Raw genomic sequence first — 18,293 nt, forward strand, 5'->3', positions numbered from 1 at the left:
ACCTAAGAACTCGAGAAGAGCTTTCAAATCCCAATTATCACTTTTATTCTTTCTACTAAATTCGATAGTTAATTCAGAGGGCAATACTTTCAAAATTATCGGTGTTAAGAGATTACCGTACGATTCTGAATTTATTCCCAAGCTTTCTAAATTCCTGATTTCAGTTTCAGCTTTATCGTATAATTTTCTCAAACTGTTCGTATCACTTGTATTTTTTATGGGAGTCATGTTCAAAAGCGATCCTAAATGCGCATTAATGAGCAAATTCTTTTGTCCGAATCTAGATTTTAAAAGTTCCAAGGTTGCATCATAATTACTTTCTGTTAATGCGAATCCGGAAATTGCTTTAGCTGCAGCACCACCTACTAAATTCTTAAGGTAAATAAGCTTCTCAATTTTAGATAAGCCGCTATTTTTATCTATTGCATTTTCAAACTGACTAATGAATTCTAGCCAATACCTGTGGTCACCGTAGAATTTATTAACAGTTAGTTTTGGCAATTTAATCGACGACCTAGCTTCTTGATGTACTAGACCACTAGTTTCCAATGTTGAATTGAATAAATTAGCGGGGTTAATAGTAGGAGGTACAGCCGGAGATGTTAGAGCTGCTATTCTTTGAGTAATTTGACATTTATAGAAAATTAAATTTTCCATGAAGTCTTCACATTGTTGCACCTCTTTTTCGATATCTTTTGCTTCGATTACATTAAGAAGCTCATTATCAGCCACTTTAAGACAGTCAATTTTATCAATTAATTGATTATATAATACTTCTAAATTACGCACATTAGTTTCATTTACTAAAGTGACGTCTAAACTTTTAACGAACTTAGTGGCACTGCATTTAAGCGCTTTACGCTTATTTTTTATCTTTTCAGCATCCATACTAATTGACATACAAATTGAAAACAAATAACTCACCCAAGTTTCTTGAGTTACTATATCCAATGGTACGAAACAACAACGACGTCAATATAACATAAAAAGCACATTACTATTTGACGAATTCTAACTATCAAACGGTTGTGCAGTACCTTTCCGGCCGATGCACCATAAAGAAAATGTTAAGGCAACTATCTAAAAACTAAATTAACTTTATTTGGATTCTACATACAAAAGGGCTTCCAAATTGCCCTTGCTATTCGAACTGCCACGAGACGACCAACATCAACAAAAATCAAGCTATCGAATGCCACGAATCCACGATCCATGAACAGAAAGACATCTAACTAAATGGAACCAACAGGTGGGAAATTTGCATATCGAAAAGCGCCCTCTTGCGCACAGGTATACTCGAGGATTTTTATGGAGATTTTCCACAGTAGTTCCTGAGATTAGAGCATTCAAACAAACAAACTCTTTAGCTTTATATTATTAGTATATATAATGATTTTTTTAGATGCACTGCCTCGTAGGAGCTTTCTCGGAAAATAATTGCAGCAGAGCTACAGGGACTGTACTCTTCATTTGTTTTCTTTTAAGCACATAATGTGTGTGAATTGCTATTATGTTCATTTAAGTACTTCTGTGCAATGATGGGATTAAGAATGTTTCTAATAATAAAACTCTTACCAATTAAAGCATTTTTCACTTGTGTGGTTCTCACAACTTCTTCTGAAATCCCACTCAATGAAAATTTCATTGCGCCTAGTTTACCACTAGTAGATACACATAAAAAGAAATTGCATAATTTCCCATCTCAATTTTTTTCTCTTTTTGAAATTTGTTTTAAGAAGATAGTATAAGGGGGGTAATGAAGATAATTTTCCACCATTATCTAATTGCAATCTTATTATTATGAATTAGCAGAAGAATCTAAGGATTTCGTCACAAAGAAACAGAAAAAAAACATTAAGAATAGTGTGGCTCTTTTGCTTTACTTAACAGTCAAACATCTTTCAGTCTTTGGGTTTATCTTTTGCTCTTAGTTGCACCATATAGAGTATTCTTGAATACATTTAATGCCAAAGTTGAACCAAAACACAGCCTTTGTTAAGACCCCATTTTTGGGACCTTTTTTTTTTTGAAGATAGAGATATATTTTTAAGGGTAATTGAAAGCATATAACTAGCACAATATTCAATATATAATTGATTAAAAGTAGAAACTGATTTTAATGTTAATGGCAACTGTAACTTGCCACTGTAAAACTTATTTCAGTTAGCATTTTGTTAGTTCAGTTAGCATTAAAGTGAGTGCATAAAGTTATGCATATATTTGGTACAAATAAATATTTATCCAAACTATTAAAACAAGAAATTAAAACAGAAAAAAAAACCTTCCGTTTTTTTCCAATTGTGATCTTGACACATACACAATGCAACAGCCAAAATAATTTTTCCAATAAATGACAGCTGCCTGGTTTTAAAACTCGTTTTGCTTATTGTTGTTCCCACTTGACCGTTTTAGGCGTCTGTCTTTTGATTTCATTTTGCCTCCCCCCTCTTCTGCAGCAGTACCATTGTCTGGCCCCTTCCGATGCTGCTCCTTGAAGGAGCTGCTGGGCGGTGACATCCATATCTTATACACACAAGCACCCCTACACACATAAACACATTATTTATTGCAAAAAGCATAATCTGAGTTCAAGATGTGCAAATTTCAAATTTCCTTTTTTTTTTTTTGAAATATTCTTTTTTATTTTTAAAATTCTATACTTGATAGCTGATTACTCTGTTTTTTAATGAGTAAGTTTTGCATACATTTCACACTCTTTTTTCATATTTCAAAATTTAACAGGACAAGAACAGTAATACATTGAAATATTTTAAATATAATACTAAGATATATAAAGCAATCAGAAAAAAAATATGTATGCAATAAGAAATGTGCATAATTGCAATAGTAAAGAAAACATTCTGTTAAAAAGTACTGTTATTGATTTAAAATAGCTACAGTTTGCTTTTTTGTAATGCACAGTTTTTGAAGTTGAACTCAGTTGTGAAATCAAGTCAGTCACTACAAGATTAAAATAAAAGCATTTATTTGATTGTTTCAGAAGTAAAAATGATTGCACAAACTCGATGAAAGGAGCGAATAATGTTAGTACAATATTTACAAAAGTGATAACACTTATAATATACAAGACGCAAGCGAAAGAAATTTTCCCCACAACCAATGTTATTGGTTCACCCTTGGACAAGTCCTCATTTGCTCTAATTCTCTCTTGTATTGCTCTGCTTCATGCTCTTTCTGCAGGAATTGTGCTTTATAAAGCTCAGCTTGTCTTTTTGCTTTCTCAAGCTCTTTTTTCAGTTTCAGTCTTTCATCGTCAACAGATGAATCCTTTGCAAAATAAAAAAAGGAATACATACAAGAAAACTGTTGACCCTGCTGATAACACTCGTCTTAAAATGCAATAATAAATCATAGTTATTTAAAATAATGGTTAATGTTAATTAAATGCACTATTTAATTATTAAATTTCATGCATACATGAAATTTTTTAAAAAGTAAAAAACTCATTGAGTTATAAAATTTTTGTTTCTCGACACTTTTCACTACTTTACTTTTTGACTAAAGTCCATAATAGTAAATTGCTTGCTCAAAATATTTTGGGAACATTTTTGGGTCTTCTTTTCTAACTTATAAAAGACATTATAATCTCCACATCAACTTTCAAAATGCCTCCATATAACAGCTAATGATTGTTGCTCTTTCTTAGATGGGGGGAGGGGGGATCTACTTACTGCATATTAGATTGAAAATGGATCTGCCATATCCAAGATTAACTTGAAAATTTATTGTATTTATTTTTAATCTTGTTCAAAATTTTCCAAGAAAATATTTCAGGTACCAGGATCACCACGTCCCCAGTACAGTAACAGTACATTTGACTATCTAACACCACATTTCTTGTCTTCCTGACAGGTGAAGAACAGCTGTAAATTATAAGGTTTCAACATTAAATGATATATGGAACAAATGAAAAACTTAAATCCTATGATTGGATGAAAACTGGATGATGGGAAAATTCCAATTGGATACTTGAAATTGGCATACAAAATTACATATGGAACACAATAAATGCTTCATGCGGCAAAATCATTGTTTGCCACGGTGAATTTAAGAATGACAAAAATAAAACTCGCAAAATTTAATAGATAAGCATATAAACAAACAAAAAATACATAAGGTTGCACACCTTAATATAACTTCCAACTGAAAAAAAAAAAAAAAAAACTTCAAAATCACAAGATGGAAAAGGATTGAAATCTCAAACATGGGAAACAAATTTGAGTAAAGCACACATAAAATGTTATGTTTCCAAAAAAAAAAAAAAATATTAAAATAAAGAATAAAATAAGCTGTTCTCCCATAATATAAATCAAAGCAACTTCTATTTGTCTAAAATATTCAAATAATTACAAGATGCAAAGGATTGAAATCTCATATACAGGAAGCAATTTCTTGCAAGGTGTTTGTTGAGCCATTCCACGGAAAACGGTCATTTTGTCCTGCACGTGATGCCTCCTATATTTCATTAAGAATAATGCTTTAAAATATTAATGAACAAACTTTTTCTGCTTGACAAATTAAACTTATGTGCGATATTGTAAGCAAAAAATCTCGTCATTATCTTTTAAAATTACTACATTTTAATGAAATATTTGAGCCATAACATGTGGGACAAAGGGTTGACTTTTCTTGGAATGGTCCTGTTCAATATTGCATGTTACCAAAAAAAAAAAAAAAAAAAGAGAAGTTAAATTATTTCATTAATTACTAAATTAAAAACGATTTGAATTGAAGTTTATGAGAAAACAACATTTGGGGCAATCAAAAATGAAAGGGCACTATTGAGAGGGGGTTAAAATTGCTTTTCTTGAAATCATCCGAACTTTTTTGCAAATTCTTGAAACAAAGCAGCTTCTGAAACTTTGGCAGAAATCCAATAACCTTATTCGAAAACTGATAACATTAAACAAACATCATATAAAGCCAGTGGCGTAACTATGGGGTCAAGCGCCCTTGGTGAACAAAAGAAATTGTGCCCCCTCTACCCCAGGGTCGCCCACATGGGAAGTCACCGGAGGTCATTGTGATCTCCAAATTTTTTTTTCTCCCTGGAACATTTTGAATAATTGATTTGACAAATAGGAGGCAGCATTATTTTTTTTCTTATTTCCTTTTTTAGAATTGTTTACAAAGATGCCCAATGTTCCTTCTCAGTAGATGTTATGCATGTGTATATATATATAAACCCCCTCTTGCTCTTTTTCTTGCGAGTTTTTTTTTTCTTTTTTTAAAGCCCTTTTCAAATTATTTGAATAAAATTTTTTTTTAAATCAGTTGAAATGCCCTCCCCCCTCAGTTGCTGCATCCCTGGCGAGAGCCACTCCTGCCAACCCCTAGTAACGCTACTATATATAGCGCTAGTTCTAGCATATAAATGAATGAATAAAATCAGGACTGAACGATTTTGATAACATAAACCGTAATCACATTAAGAGGAAACAAATGCATCAGTTTTAACTTGAAGCATAGAAGTCAGAAAGATGAAAGGAAACTTTTTGCGAAACCAGAAACATCAAAGACAATTCATTTATGAGTATAGACAAATTCAAGAATGAAAAAATACGACATGAGTATTTTCGGGCTATTTAGAAAGTGCTGCTAGACTAGGACAAGAGTGAATGAAATACTTACTGCATTAACAGTATTGCCATTGATTACAAACTTTACATCATCTTTTGGACTAAGCTTCAATTTTTTAACAGAAGAGTTGGAATCCACAGCTGTAAAATACACAGACATATCTATTATATTTATTATATTATAGTTTTTTGAACTGTATTGTTACCAAGGCAGTAACAATTTCAAATTTTCTAAATATAAGTTACACAATGTAAAAAAATGTTTATATGTTCACCAGGCTTGGAGTTGATTACGAGAAAATGTAATCGATTACGATTATGATTACCAGCTTGAAAAATAGGAGATTACAATTATGATTACGATTATAATACTCTGCCAAAATGTAATTACGATTACAGCAATGATTAGATTATGTCAAAAATGTAATCGATTACAATTACGATGTGCCGATTACGATTTTGATTACGATTACAGACTCGTGAGAGGAAATGACATGCACACATATACTATATTATTCTCATTATTATTTTTCAGCAACAATGTCATAGTTAAAAAATTATGATTTTTGATTCTGCTTTTAAATGCTACATAACTATTTTGACCATACATCCTGCACAGGTAATTAGGTGTCCTATATTCAAATGACTTGCCACATTATAATGCATTTTGTACATGATTTAAATTTTCATTATTATTTTTCATGCAACCAATACAGTTTCTAAAATTTATGTACTATATTTCTACATTCTATTCTCTATAATTTGCTATAATATTATTTAATTCAACCTATTTTTTGAAAAAAAAACCCCTTTGTATTTAATTTTGCAAAACATGTATAGTATTAAAATATATTCAAATGGTATAAATAAATGATAGGAAAATAAATGTTCAAAATAAATACTGCAGTCAAGACAATTTTTTATTGCATTTTAATAATACCAATGCTTTAAATGTATCATGTTTCATCCTCATTCTCTGCGAGGTATAAAACTTTCAGGCAATACTGAATAACCGCTCAACAGGTGCAGATGATGCACAAATTGACAAGTACTTGGGAGCAATTTTGCTCAGTAATGGATATACATGAATATTGGATCCCCAGTATTCTAGGGGATCAATATTATGCTCATTTGGTGCGCTAGTTTCATACACATTTATTTTGCTTTCGATTTTCTGCTGTATTAAGGAATTATTATTTTTGTAAGTGCTGGCTGGTTTTTCTAAAAATGAGAACAATTTCCCTTTTTTTTGCAGGCTGTTTTGGTGGCACATCTTTTGTGTCCTTATCTTCTAATTCAGTGCAAATGTTATGACAGTCTTTGTTAGACATTATTTCTTCCTTGATAATTTCTTTTATTTTATTTTTTGTGTTTGAATCGTACCAGTTGCATTTGAGCCTTGGGTCTAAAAATGAAGCCACTTGAAATGCTTCCGATTCTTCATAGTGACTCATTCTAGAAGTTTGTGCTGACAACAGCTTTTTACTGTCGTATTAGAATATTGCAAATTTTTGGTCAGGAGGTCCTCAAGATGGTGCTTGAACACTCTTAAAGCAATATAATCGGAAAGCACTTTAAAAAGTAAAAATGAGTATAATAAGTTTTGCTATGATTTCCAGGAATTATTTTTTCCCCCACATGCATAAGCATTTTATAATGATATTTTTATATCTCAGTTTCAAAAACAAGTGTTTTTACAAAGGTTAAAACTAATGTTTTTAAAATCTTTAAATGCAAACTTTTTTCTCTTATATACCTATTAAAAAGTATCAGCATTGAAATATAAAGCATAAATTTAAGATTAAATTAGATGTGAAAATATTTTGAAAAATCACTTACCAGAGTGATGTCATCACAAAAATCAAAGAACCGCTAAGATAGTGCGTGTGAATGAGCACTGAAGTGCAAATCCAAATTCGCTCTTCTTTTGACAAAATTACTCCTCTTCCGCCAATGAAAGTAAAAAAAAAAAAAAACACCAAAGGCATAAAACTGTTTTTTTTCGAACTTTTTTTGAAACGAAAACATGTGTTCGTACAGCACTGTTGATACTGTTCTCTTTCGGAGGTGGTAGCTCCGCTTATTTGTCTGTCATTCACAGATGAAAAGGAAAATTGATGACCAATCCAACTTGGGGACGCGTTCCTGTCAATGACACCTACAGGGTACAAAACCCACTAAGATGCGGCACGTTTATGACCCTTCGCCAACGAGCCCTTTTAACAGCAGGGCCTAAAGGCTCTGCTGTCTAGTCCTTTGTACGTTTCTATTGAAGTCTTATCTTTTCCTCAGTCCAGATCCCATCGTCTGCATAGCATTGTAGAAACGCAACTTGAAAGTTTTCACTTTCAGCAAGTCGGGATTACACGATTACGGAACAAAATTACGATTATCTAAACTTAGATTACAATTACGATTAGGCAAGAAACACTTGATTAAAATTACGATTACAAGATTACGAGTGTCCCATTGACAGATTATGATTATGATTACAATTACACAAAAATGTAATCGATTACGCAGATTACGATTACGTAATCGGCGATTACTCCAAGCCTGATGTTCACACACACACAACGACTCTAGACGGTACAATAGCTGATTTTCATAGGCAATAAAAACTTTGAAGGCAGAAAAACCTACCCTGATTTTTCTTCAATCCAGTTTGATAAATACACAATTTTGGATTTTCTTTGAGATTTTAAATTTAAAACATACACATAGTCATATTCCCATACTGCTTCCTCAACACCATTGAACTAAAGGGAATGTGGAGTCGCTGCTGCTAATTCCCCCTCTGTTAAAGTTGCAAGTTGGTTCTGAAACTGGTTCCTAGAGCTCAAGAGCAAAACATAGCCTCTTCCAGACTGGGACCATTCAAAACTTTGATATATTTTAAAACATAATAATTTTGTATTTTTCAAGTGAAGTTTCGACTAACACATCTTTGGTGAAAAAAAAATAGGGATTGTCAATAAAATTTTCAAAAATGGAAACAGCTACTCATTATTTGTTTGACTAAGTGCTAATGTATAAAAGTTCAATTTGATGATTAAAGGGTGTGTTACGCTGTCTTTTTATTTTCAAACTTAAAATATTAATTAAACATTTAACAAACAAAACATCAGCTATCCATTATTTAACATTTTGAAAATTTTGATTAAAATGAGGACAGCTTTGTATGAACTGTATTAATACTACATTTTAAAACATACTAAGACATTTGCACATGAACTCATTTGATATAGAGGCTTGCTAAGAAGAAACATATTTCAATTTTAGTTAAAACACAAACTCATTTTAAATAGTTCATTTATCAAGCCTAACAGAGTGAAGACTCATTTCTATAATAAATATTACCTGAGTACTTGAATTCCAATAAATAACTTGCTTTGTAAGAATTTATTCAGTTTTACAAAACACTTTTGGCAATATTTTTAGCAAATTCTTCCTTTCAAAGATTCTGAACTGTTGAGTCCATTTTTCGACGAACTAATTCTGTAATTATACTGCACTCAAGAATTAAATGTTAAAGGAGAACATTTTATTAATGTTTCGTCATTTTCATAGTTTATTTAAGTTGCGTAAATAACAATTTGAAGGAAAAAACTGCGTAAATCCATTTGTTATAAAAAGTTTGTTATGAAATATTGATGCATTTTTGTGTGAATCTGAGCAGAATTAAAATAATAATAATAATAATATGGTTGTTTCTCATTAATAAACTCCTCTTATATCTTGAGCAAAGCAGATTCCTCTAACCATGTCGCTGTGCCATCTATGCCCATGTCAAATGTTGGGGAGAAAACAGCCTGTGATTTCGCCCTTAGCAATCATTCCACCTCTCTTCCAGTTTAATGCTCAAACCTTTTGCTTTCATTTGTAGTTCATTTTTCTATGCTTCTTACAATGCCCACCTCAGTACAGAAGCACCACAACCTAACTACGGAAAGGTAATATTTTAGCATATCCTTATCTCATAGAAGAAAGAATTGGTACTCGGTCAAAAACTAATGTTCTATATCTCATATGAGACTTCAAAGTTGAAATTCATGACGAAATTTACACACTTCAGTTGCATTTCGAAAAAATAGCATTCTTTTATTCAGTTTCGTTAGGTAACACATTATAGTTTTCTTTGGTTTAGACAAATTAGAGGTTCACGTAAATGCATTTTGGGTAGAATTATGGTAACAAGGTCATGGAGAGTTTCCAAAAATTTAGGCAGCAAAGCAACTCTAAAAAGGTTCAAATGTAAAAATTTGGCAGAAAAACTAGAAAAAAAAACAAAAACAAATTTCTATTAAAATTCAAAATAATCTGCCAAATGTGTTTCAGAAAGCCATAAAATGACATTAAAGTGTTAATTAAAATGTCAAAAAGTTTGCCAACTTCATTATGTATCACCAATTTTGCCAAATGGCAAGCGGCACTGTAACCCAGTTATATTTAGGTTTTCCCAAGCATATGTTTCATTTCCAACTTCCACTGAAATAAAAGAATAAATAAATAGATTATTGAGTGGAGAAATCCTCAGAAATCTGTTATTAAAAAAGCAGAGCCGGCCTTAGGCCGATTAGAGCAAAAGCGTCCAATCGGGCCCCGCGCTAGCAGGGGCCCCGCACTAAAAAATGAAAAAAAAAAATCATTTTTTCTTTTGGATGAACAAGAGAAAAAATGCATGAAAAAAAAGTTCAAATTTAACACTTAACTGATGTTGAATTTGGAAGTGTAGAGTTACTTTCAGTCTAATCAGTGGGATAAATTAGGTTCCTGAAACTTTTAGATAATTTTAAATTCGCCAAAAGCATCAGAAGTAAAATTGATGGGTTTTCTTTTTCCAAAACTACTTGTGTCAAATAAATTTCCGGAAAAAAAATGAAACTGTCTGCCCAGTTGAATATCTGAACTCAATGGCAATACCTAGACTTACCGGTCAGGAGAAGGGAACTAGGTAATGGGGCCTTTAAGATAATTTTTTAAAGACTATTTCTCAGTTTGTGTATGATTACCGTCGAAAATGGAGTTCTATTTTCGAAAATTTTACGAGAGCCAGCGCCCACACCTGTCCTTTTATTAACATCAAAAAATATTATTTACTCAAGTGATTTTTGAACTAGAATTTCGAAATACTCAAACCTCATCTTCGTCTAATATCACTAAAGAATGTCTGAAATTGCGGTTTTTAAAGTGCAATTTCAAGAATTAGTTGGGGGTGTTTCCCAAAACCCCATATCTTTCCTCTCACAAAAAAAGATGGCCAATACAATCGCGTTTTTAGGATTTCAATTTCCAAAAATTTCCAGCTGAAGGTCATCGAACTTTTCTTGTTTCTAATATCACCAAAGATCAAGTTAAGTGTGTTTTTAAAACCACATGAATTCCAAAAATTATTCCTTGAGACTTCAATTTCGAAAATTTTCGGGGAGAGGGAAGAAGGTCCCCAAGCCTCTCTTGTTCTTATCAGAACCAAAGATCGTCTAAAAAATGCATTTTTTTAACATACAATATTGCAAAATTTTCCAGTGGAGTTTCCTTGAATCTAATTCTTCCCCAAGCATAAGCAAATATGGTCTACAAATACGTTTTTAAGACCTAAATTTTGGAAACGTTTCTGGGGTTCTTTCCTGAAGCTTGTTTTTCTTTAACATTGCCAAAACTAGTCTAAAATTGCGTTTTTTAAAACTAAACTGAGAGAGAGGTCTCAGATCCTTACTCATGAGAAGTACCATCGATCTTGCAAACCTACACTTACAGCTAGGATCATGTAACTAATGTATAGTGTAACTCCGACCCAACTCCCCCCACCCCCACACTGATAGCTGAAAATTTAGATTTTAGAAAATTCCACGGGTCACATTCCCTCTTCTTTCCTTAAAATAGACTAAAATTGACATCAGTTTTGAAATACATTCATCTCCTCTTTCCTTTTTTGTTATCAAAATAGCCTAAAATTACGTTTTGACACTTCAATATTGAAAAATTTCCGGTAGGTCATAGAATCCTCTAATGTCACCAAAGTTGGTTCAAATTTGACTTCAGTTTTGAAATAATGCAGTCGAGAATCCTTATTAATTCCTTTCCCTTAATTTTACCACAAAATGCCTAAATTTGATACTTTGGCATGAGTTTTACAAATTCTTCCGATAGAGTCTTTTCAACTCCTCTCCCTTCTTAAACTTCTTCTTTTGACAAAAAAACTGGGTTTTTAAGGCTTTAATTTCTAGAATTTTCTCTCCCACCTTTGCCTTATTGCTGATGTCACCAAAGATAATCTAAAATTTCGTTTTTAGGTCTTGTAGCATTTGGTACGACACTTTTCTGTCAAAGCACTGAATTGCCATCAAAAATTTATCAGTGTTTAAAGTTTTTTAAATTCACTCTCATTCTGCTTTTGTGTCTTAAATTAAATACAATTATTCTGTAAAGGGCCCCACCAGAACTCTCTCTAATCGGGCCCCGCATTTGTTAAGGCCGGCTCTGTTAAAAAGTTTTAAAAGCCGAAATAAACGAATCTCTTAGAAGAACCGATCGATCTATGAATGTTTTTTTGTCTCTGCTGAAAATTTTTACGAAGTGGATTGAGTTGGTTTTGAAACAAAACACCTCCTATTATTAATTGAATAAGAATGATATAATTTTCAAAACATTGAACATTGATTTGAAAATATTGCTTTTATAATAATAGATGCCATAATATGAGAAGAGTCTTCCTTTATGATTGAGAATTTTGTGATAACTCAAAAAAAAAGGCTGTAAACTGTAAACAGACATTTGAAAGAATAATTCACTTTATTTTAACATAGCATTTTGGAATTTATAAGAGAGTCAAACTTAATCTTACCACTGTTTGCAACAGGCGTACTGAGGACAACAATAGGAGTTTGAGGAGATGATATGATGGACGGTATCCGTGTCTGGTCTGTCACAATGGTAATGACTTTCTGAAAAATATTCAAAGTAAATACACAAAAACAGAAAAATAAGTTAAATAATCTTAACACCAACTTACACTTCTCTATCGCCATGACTTTGTCGCTGAAACCAAAATTGAAGCATTTATTACTTATATTATTTAAAACATTAGGAGAAAAGGGAGAATCATTCTAGCAGCCCTAGATGTTCACAAATTTTTTTAGATTTACATGTTTAATCTTAAGCACTAATCCTTGTTAATCTTCAATAATGTGAAGACATTTAGCTTATTTATTTATTTGAAATTGAAAAAGAAATATAAAATCATTTCAACGGCTTACATTTTCTATATCAATGTAAAATATCATCCCGCACACATGTTTTGTGAACAGAAAATTTCACATGTTACATAACTATGTATGCCACTAAGGCAAATATTCTATAACAAATTGGAATATGTATCTATGAAAATGAAAGTTTTCATTTCTTTTAGGCCTGAGGAACAATAGACATGAGGAACATACTTTAGGCATACTTTAGGAACATACAACAAAGAAAAAGATTTTTTCTTTGTTGTATGTTCATCAATTCAGATTGATAGGTTGCATTTAAAACCTGTGCAATGCACGGTACATCAAGTAGTACAAAAAATAAAAGAAGTCAATAATTAATAGTATTTCTTAAGTAAGTCCCAGCTTTCAGAATAACTGAAGTATTTGCAGGATAAAAAGAATTGAAATCTTGAACAATACATGCTCATAAGCAGGTGTTAGTTGTTGGCATATTGAAAAAAAAGTTAAGTTGGAAACTGAAAAATCAGTTGAAGCATAAAGATATTTTTAAAAAGTTTATGAAAACTATTCCAATATTCAAAATAACAACTAGTGCAAAATAAAAGAAACCAATAATTAATAGTATACGTTAAAGTAAGCCCCAGCTTTCAGAATAACTTAAGTATTTGCAGGATGAAAAGGACTGAAATCTTAAACAATACATGCTCACTAAGCAGGTGTTAGTTGTTTTTAGAGCACTGAAAAAAAAGTTAAGTTAGAAACTGAAAATTCAATTGAAGCAAAAAGATATTCCAATGTTCAAAATAAAACAAAACTTTGTAAAATGAAATTAAATATTTGTAAGCAACATAGTTCAAACTATGGGAACTATCCGATTCATCAACAATTGGCTACAAAAATATTTATACATAGATTTCTGCATTTATTTTATTACTTGATGATTTCAAACACAATGGAAAAACTGAAAGTGAAGAAGTGCAAAATTTTTAAAAAGTGCCAATTCCGTTCATCTATTGAATCAATTGTTGTGAAAAGTTAGTTTTCCAATCACTGAAATCTTTTCCCAATTTGCATTTTTATTGAAATGAAAAACATGCATAAAATATGTTTTTTAAACTTAAGTAATAGCAAGAGTAATATGCAATTTCCAAAAAAAAAAAAATAATAATAATAATAAATCATAATCTAAAAATATGTTTTTATTATTCAGATCTTAAGTTACGCAATGACAGGACAGCAACTTAAAAAAAAAAGCAATGTCCTATAATTTTTAAGTTGTTTCTATGGTTCAGATCTAAAATTGCAGAGCAGAATCTCATTGCATTTGGATTAAAATTCAACATAAACATGATTTCTCCAAATTGAAAAATTTTACTGCTCTTAATTTCGTTTTTTACTTATCTCACTCAATGAAGATTCAAAATGCTACAACCTAGCATAAACATATATTAAGTAAAATAATTTGTGATATCAACATACATGTATGTAGTCAAACCTCAACAAAATAAACTCAAAGGGACCTCTAAAATTAAATAGTTTTTGCTGCAGTTCATCTTGTTCAAAAAGCAATAAATAGCGTTATTTACAAAATCAGTAGGACACAAGGGATTGTAAATATAGATTATCTTAGCTCTAATTCATTTTAAGCATGTTCAAATAAACAAGGTTTGAGTGTAATTGAATTGGGGGAAAAATCCAATCCAGATGCTCATTCACTTAAACACAATGAATTGAAACTTAATTTAAAACCTTTGGTTGCACATATTTTACCACATGTTTCTGGTGGGTCAAAATACTAAAACTAACATAAGTTAATTCTGTCTTAACACAATACCTGGGTAGTTGAAGATGGTAAGGTGGTTGTAACAACATTTTCAGATACTTCAGAAAGTGTTGATGAAACGTCTATAGAATTATTATTTAAATGTCCATGCTCTTTCACCCAGGTTAAGGCAAGCTTACCAGCTTCTGCAAAAAAATATATTTGAAAAAAAAAAAAAAAAAAAATAATAATGAGAATTTAAAAAGTTTTCTTTTTTTTTTTAACAAATGATTTTCAAAGTATGATACCAGTAATATGTCAGAAAACTGATAAAAACACCTAACGATTTCCCTAAAACAAAAATTTGTCCCAGGGAGTTACGTTTTAATAAAAAGAGGATTAGTTAAACTATAAAATGATATTATAATGGAAAGCAAGGTGATGTATTTTCAGTTCATTAAAAAATAAGCTTAACAGACTCTGCCCCAATATTTATGTTACATTAAGGATGATAGGCACGATTTTGCTGTGATAGTAGTCTCAGCAGAAAGGAGTTTCTTAAAATAAAAGCCCATTAAGACTAATTTAAGAAGCTCTATGATGCAAGATCTGCTATTAATCTTGCTACTATTTCAATAAAAACAAGTTGGCTTCAAGTTTAAAACTTCAGTCACATTATAGAACAGATTGGCAGGGAAAAAAAAGTCATAGAATTAAGTTTCAAAAGAATCTCTTCCTTTAAAGAGTCACCATAGAATCTGTTTTTTAACCCCTGACACACAAAGGAGTTATAAGTTTGACGTGTCTGTGTATCTGTGTGTCTGTCTGTGACACTCTAGCACCTAATGGAAGGACCGATTTTGAAAAAAAAAATTGCTCGGAGTTGATCGAGAGTGTTTTTAGCTAGGTTGCATGTTTGGATGACATTAATTATTGAAGATATTAATTAAAAATCTCTAAAAGGTTTTTTGTGATTTTTGCAGTGAAAACATAGTTAAAATTTAAAAATTTAATACCCAAAATAAAGAGAATGTTTTTCTGTGTCTGCTAGAATGTGTTTGGAACTTCCATGTTTCATAGAATTCAAGTTATAACGTTTTTTAAAGCAGATTTTAATAACAGCTAAGCCTTTATTCACGCGAATGATAACCGAATTCATTGTTGGCCGACAAGGAAATAAAACACAATTATTTAAAATTTTTATCTGTTGCCAGTTTCCATTTAATAGCAAATGAAATACTTGACATTGATTTTGAATAATGTAAGGCTTTTAAAATTATTTTAAATTTTCCCTCTTGATTCCACAGTTGCGGGTTTTAAAATTTTTAATTTTATCATCGCTTGTTAATAAGTAAGTATTTTGATTTTTGTCTTAAACTGTAGCACTTAGATGTCTTTTAAAACAGGGATTCTCAACCACTGGTCTAGCTTATTGTCACCGGTTCACAAAAATGTGACTAGTCCTCAGAGATTTTTACCTGAACATTAAGGTTGTCGTGTTATTAAGTTAAATTTATAAGTAATATTTTATATGATATTTTAACATTAATTTTGGTCAGCTAGCTTGTCTAGTGGTCAGAGAACTCTGATTGTGATGGCGAGGTTACAGGTTCAAATCCCAGCTTGGGCATGAATGTAATTTCTCTCTTGTCCTTTCTTTGTGTGAATGTGCTGTTATGCTGTGAATGCAGGGGTGGCAAATAGGGGGGTCAAGAGGGGGCAATCGCACCCCCAAATTTTTTCAGCAGAATGATAGAAAATGGGTGAATTCAATTTATATAAGTCGGAAATCAATGTTCATTAAAGGAAATTTCGCTGGTTCTCAGCAACTATTTGATGAAACTCGACACATTCTCAGACTAGAAAAAGTGTTTTTCGTTATTTGGATGATAACTTAGAAATTCATGAAGTATTTTCGGCTTTTCCAGAACATTTAAAACTGATAGAGAACCATGGTTAATTTTAACTAAAGAATACATTGCCTCATATAGGCTAAATATTTCACACTTGTGTGCCCAGTGTAACGATGGTATGTCCAATATGAGAGACTTGTGAAAAGTGGTGTGGCAGCATGGTTTTCACAAGAAAATTCCTTGATATTTTACATTCACTTTTACGCTCATTTTTTAAGTGTATATTTATTTAACGAGTGTTCATCGCTTTCTTCTGCTAGAAACACATTTCAGCTGCTCATTACATTTTAATGCTTTCATAGAAACTCCTTAAAAATGCATGTGATTATTCAATAAAAAAAGACATATCAACCAAATACCTTTTATGGCGCTCTATAATTATGCAATCGCGGAGTGACACAAGATGGTATTCAAGAGTTGAAACGATAAAAACATTTCTCTATAACTTCAAAGCAGTGATTTGCGACTGGAAGAATTATTGCAAAACGATTCTTTCAATAGTGAAAAAGCTCATGCCCTTTAGCATGTATGACTTTGTTTGAATTTTTATCAAAGTTGTTTGCATCGGGAAAAGGTTTTTGAAAATGCTTTACTCTATCAAAATCTATATCTTCAATCCGCTACTCGACTATTCAAACCACAGTTCAATCTACAATTGATCTGTGCACCATACTACCACAGTTCAATCTACAATGTAAACTGAAAATAGATTTTTTATAGACGTATATTTTAATCAATCGTGAAATTTTTCAAAAAAATTCTTCCTCCGAGCCAATTTTAAAGAGGCGCAAAAAAAAAAAAAAAAAAAAACGTGATGTGAAGTCAAACATTGATTTTTGAATATTCTGTATGAAGTAATAGATTCAGTTTCGAATGAAATTAACACAAGATTTGATGATCTTGTTTTTCTGTATTTTTCTGTATGGTTGGCTGGGATTATGGTTATTTGGATTAGATTTTGAAAACGAAAAATAAAGTGTTTCAACTGTGAGTAAAATTTTTAGCATGAGGCAAGAAAAATTACAAGCAATATACCGACAGAATTATTTTCACATCCAGAGACTGCAGTTTCGTCCTTGTTATGGACTCATCTGTCTGGGATAGTGAATAACAGTGTAGGAGGCAGATGATTTTTCATTGAAGCTGAGAGCGCCGACATGACTAGATTATTCAATGATAAAAAGTTTAAGCATCTCACAGTTTTTGAAGTAGCCTGGGTGATTTTGAAGAGCAATATACAAAAAATGTTTTTATACATAACTTTGTGTTACTTCAATTATTTTTTAACTATTACAATGAGCTCAGCTAGTAGAGAAATATATATATATATATATTTTTTTTAATGTCTCAGGAGGTTAGAGAAATATTTTCGAAGCACAAAGGGAAAAAAAAAAACTTTTCCATTTAGCTGAACAGGCAAAACAGCACGACATTGGGCACTGATAGATTAGTAACACGATTCCCTGCTCTATAAGGTATAAGAACTTTAGTAGCAAGATGTTTTGTATGATAACTTTTTAGTCAATGAATCAAAATTTTAATTGTTTCTGAACACTAATTTTATTCATACTAAACCGATTTTATGACAAATTCTTGTTAGCTAATGTGTGTTTGGTTTCGTTTTGGGGTTATACATATTTAAGAGACTCGATCCCCCAAATGACATGGTGAAATGCCGCCCCTGTGTGAATGGTTGCCTTACCTTATAAACAGGTCCTTATGGCGTGTGTATTGTGGAAGTCAGACTTTGCCCTAAATTACGGTACAGTTGGAAAAGTGCAGCAGCACACACCAAATTGCCAGCCTATCT

The 18,293-nt window shown here is 31.6% G+C and overlaps 1 protein-coding gene across 3 annotated transcripts in view; it reads right to left on the reverse strand.

The window, feature by feature from the left end:
• Positions 1-3,003: 3,003 nt before the first annotated feature.
• The window catches only part of LOC129235293 (GA-binding protein subunit beta-1-like), a 41,417-nt gene continuing 26,127 nt past the window's right edge, over positions 3,004-18,293 (reverse strand). For all 3 annotated transcript variants that reach the window (XM_054869019.1, XM_054869020.1, XM_054869021.1), the window contains exons 8-11: positions 14,643-14,776; positions 12,445-12,544; positions 5,653-5,741; positions 3,004-3,288 (exon numbers count right to left, since the gene is read on the reverse strand). In XM_054869019.1, the coding sequence (XP_054724994.1) occupies positions 3,124-3,288; positions 5,653-5,741; positions 12,445-12,544; positions 14,643-14,776 (488 nt within the window). In that variant the 3' untranslated portion in view covers positions 3,004-3,123. The remainder of the gene's footprint in view (positions 3,289-5,652; positions 5,742-12,444; positions 12,545-14,642; positions 14,777-18,293) is intronic.

This window comes from Uloborus diversus, chromosome 2, assembly GCF_026930045.1.
Source record: "Uloborus diversus isolate 005 chromosome 2, Udiv.v.3.1, whole genome shotgun sequence".
In the NCBI taxonomy this organism is placed as follows: Eukaryota; Metazoa; Arthropoda; class Arachnida; order Araneae; family Uloboridae; genus Uloborus; species Uloborus diversus.